This window comes from Halyomorpha halys, unplaced genomic scaffold, assembly GCF_000696795.3.
Source record: "Halyomorpha halys isolate HHAL.00 unplaced genomic scaffold, Hhal_1.1 Scaffold436.1, whole genome shotgun sequence".
Lineage (NCBI taxonomy): Eukaryota > Metazoa > Arthropoda > Insecta > Hemiptera > Pentatomidae > Halyomorpha > Halyomorpha halys.
Window position 1 is genome coordinate 425994 of NW_027107600.1, and position 2083 is coordinate 428076.

General features: G+C 28.3%; 1 protein-coding gene across 1 annotated transcript in view; it reads left to right on the forward strand.

The window, feature by feature from the left end:
• NKCC (sodium potassium chloride cotransporter) overlaps nt 1–2083 on the forward strand; it is a gene marked incomplete in the record, with an annotated part of 126193 nt that overhangs the window by 114396 nt on the left and 9714 nt on the right. Inside the window, 2 exon segments of the mRNA XM_067045987.1 lie at nt 1295–1416; nt 1512–1647. Coding sequence (XP_066902088.1) covers nt 1295–1416; nt 1512–1647 — 258 coding nt within the window.

Consider the following 2083-nt stretch of genomic DNA (forward strand, 5'->3'; position numbering starts at 1 on the left):
GAAAGGAGTTTAATGTACCTTAGTCTACCTTTTTTATATTTTCACCTCTATAAATAAAAAATGGTACATTTCAACCTCTCTTAGTAGGCCCCTCTATAAATAAAGCAATTGTCATTTTAAATCAGCTCATTTAGAAAATCTAATTTATGAAATACCTTTTCAATTTACAAAAAAATCCTAGATCCCTTGAGATCCCAGTTATACATGTTACACTGTACTTAAAAAGTTCATAAATATTGTATAATAGAGATATTCATGATATTTATTTTAACATGTTAAAGCGTGTTAAATAGAAAAACTTATGTTAAGTGGAGAAATATTTCCTTCTTTCACCATGTTAAAATGATAACAACATATAACATGGGTGAGAGTCAGTTATTAGGTTTGTTAAATGGAGAATGACATTACGCAACAGACCAGCTGAGCTTGTCACTATTTTGTTTGTTATGTTAGGTTAATTTGCTCATAGTTTATGTTTTGATTGTTTTGGATGTTTTTATAACAAATAAAGCAATGGATGACAATAATAATAATGTAACGACAGTTGTCAATTAGCTCTTCTTAATTCTGTTCCTCGTAAGTTAAAAAATCAACAAGGCACTCAGAAGCCAAACTTTTACACAAATTCCACCTTTCACTCACTTTAGACTTGTTTTAATAAACTGCTTTAGTGAAAACTTATAAAGAAACAATAACATGAAGTTTTTGGAAGGAAAGATTATAAAACCAGCTGCTCAAAAATCTGCTAGGAGCTCTTATACATTTAACATGACTTTAAATAAGGCTGCTCAAATCCTATACTTATAACATTTAACACATCATGAATACCCCTAATAAAATCAATTATATCCAAATTAAAGTCTCAAAACATCCTTTATGTTATGATAGCAGGGTGTAATAGAGTTAAATTGATTGATGAAGTGAAAAAATAGGATAATTTTGACTCAAACTAGTGACCTGAGCAGTATAGCCTGCTAACAAATTTTTAAATAATTTATGTGAGTGTAAATTGGTTTTTAAGATTGTCCTTGAGGATGGTCGAATTAGCCAAAACGTTGAACTTTTAAGAAAATAAAGAATGTTTTGAGACTTTAATTTGGATTCAATTAAATTAATTTAAACAATAATAACCAGTTTCAAGAAAGTAAAAAGATTATTTATAAAGTTTTTGACAAATAAAGAGCGTATCTAAAGAGTCATCTTTATCGTTACAACAGGAACACATATAATGAAACAAGTTTATGAATATTTTATTTGATTATTATCATTAATTTTTTTAAAAAATTAATTTCAGCTGACTTGAATGCTATAGCTCCTTTGATTTCCAACTTCTATCTTGCATCTTATGCTCTTATCAATTTCTGCAATTTCCATGCTGAACTCATCAAGCCGCTCGGCTGGAGGCCTACTTTTAAAGTAAATACATTTTTCATATAGTTATATATTGCATAGATAAAATAAAACATTTCTATCTATTTTCGGATATATATGCTTACATATTTTTTTAACAGTACTACAACATTTGGCTGTCAATGATTGGATTTTTCGCATGCGTGGTAATCATGTTTCTGATTGATTGGAGGACCTCCCTTATTACATTTGGTGTTTTCTTTCTTCTTTACATACTCGTTGTATACAGAAAACCAGGTAAACTAAACTGTTCAAATATGACATTTTACCAAATATATATCACTGTTTATATAATTATTTTAGATTAATGATTTATTATAATGATTGAGAGTGGTTTATTTTATTATTAACACACACAATTTTGATCCAATAAGCTCTCAATTTTTATTTTCAGAAACTCTCCTACGTTTCAGCCCTCAGGCCATTCTCAAGGAGACAACCTTAAATATTGATCTCATGTTCTTTAAAAACTTTTCTGCAGGCTAATTGCCCATGTTATATATATATTTATTTATATCGTAAATTTAAAACTTTTTCACACAAACAATCTTCTCTTATTCCACTTACAAACATCATTTATAACAGTTATAAAACTTTTATAAACTAAGATATAAGAACATGACATCAATTTTTTAAAGAACATGACATCAATATTTAAGGTTGTCTCCTGGCC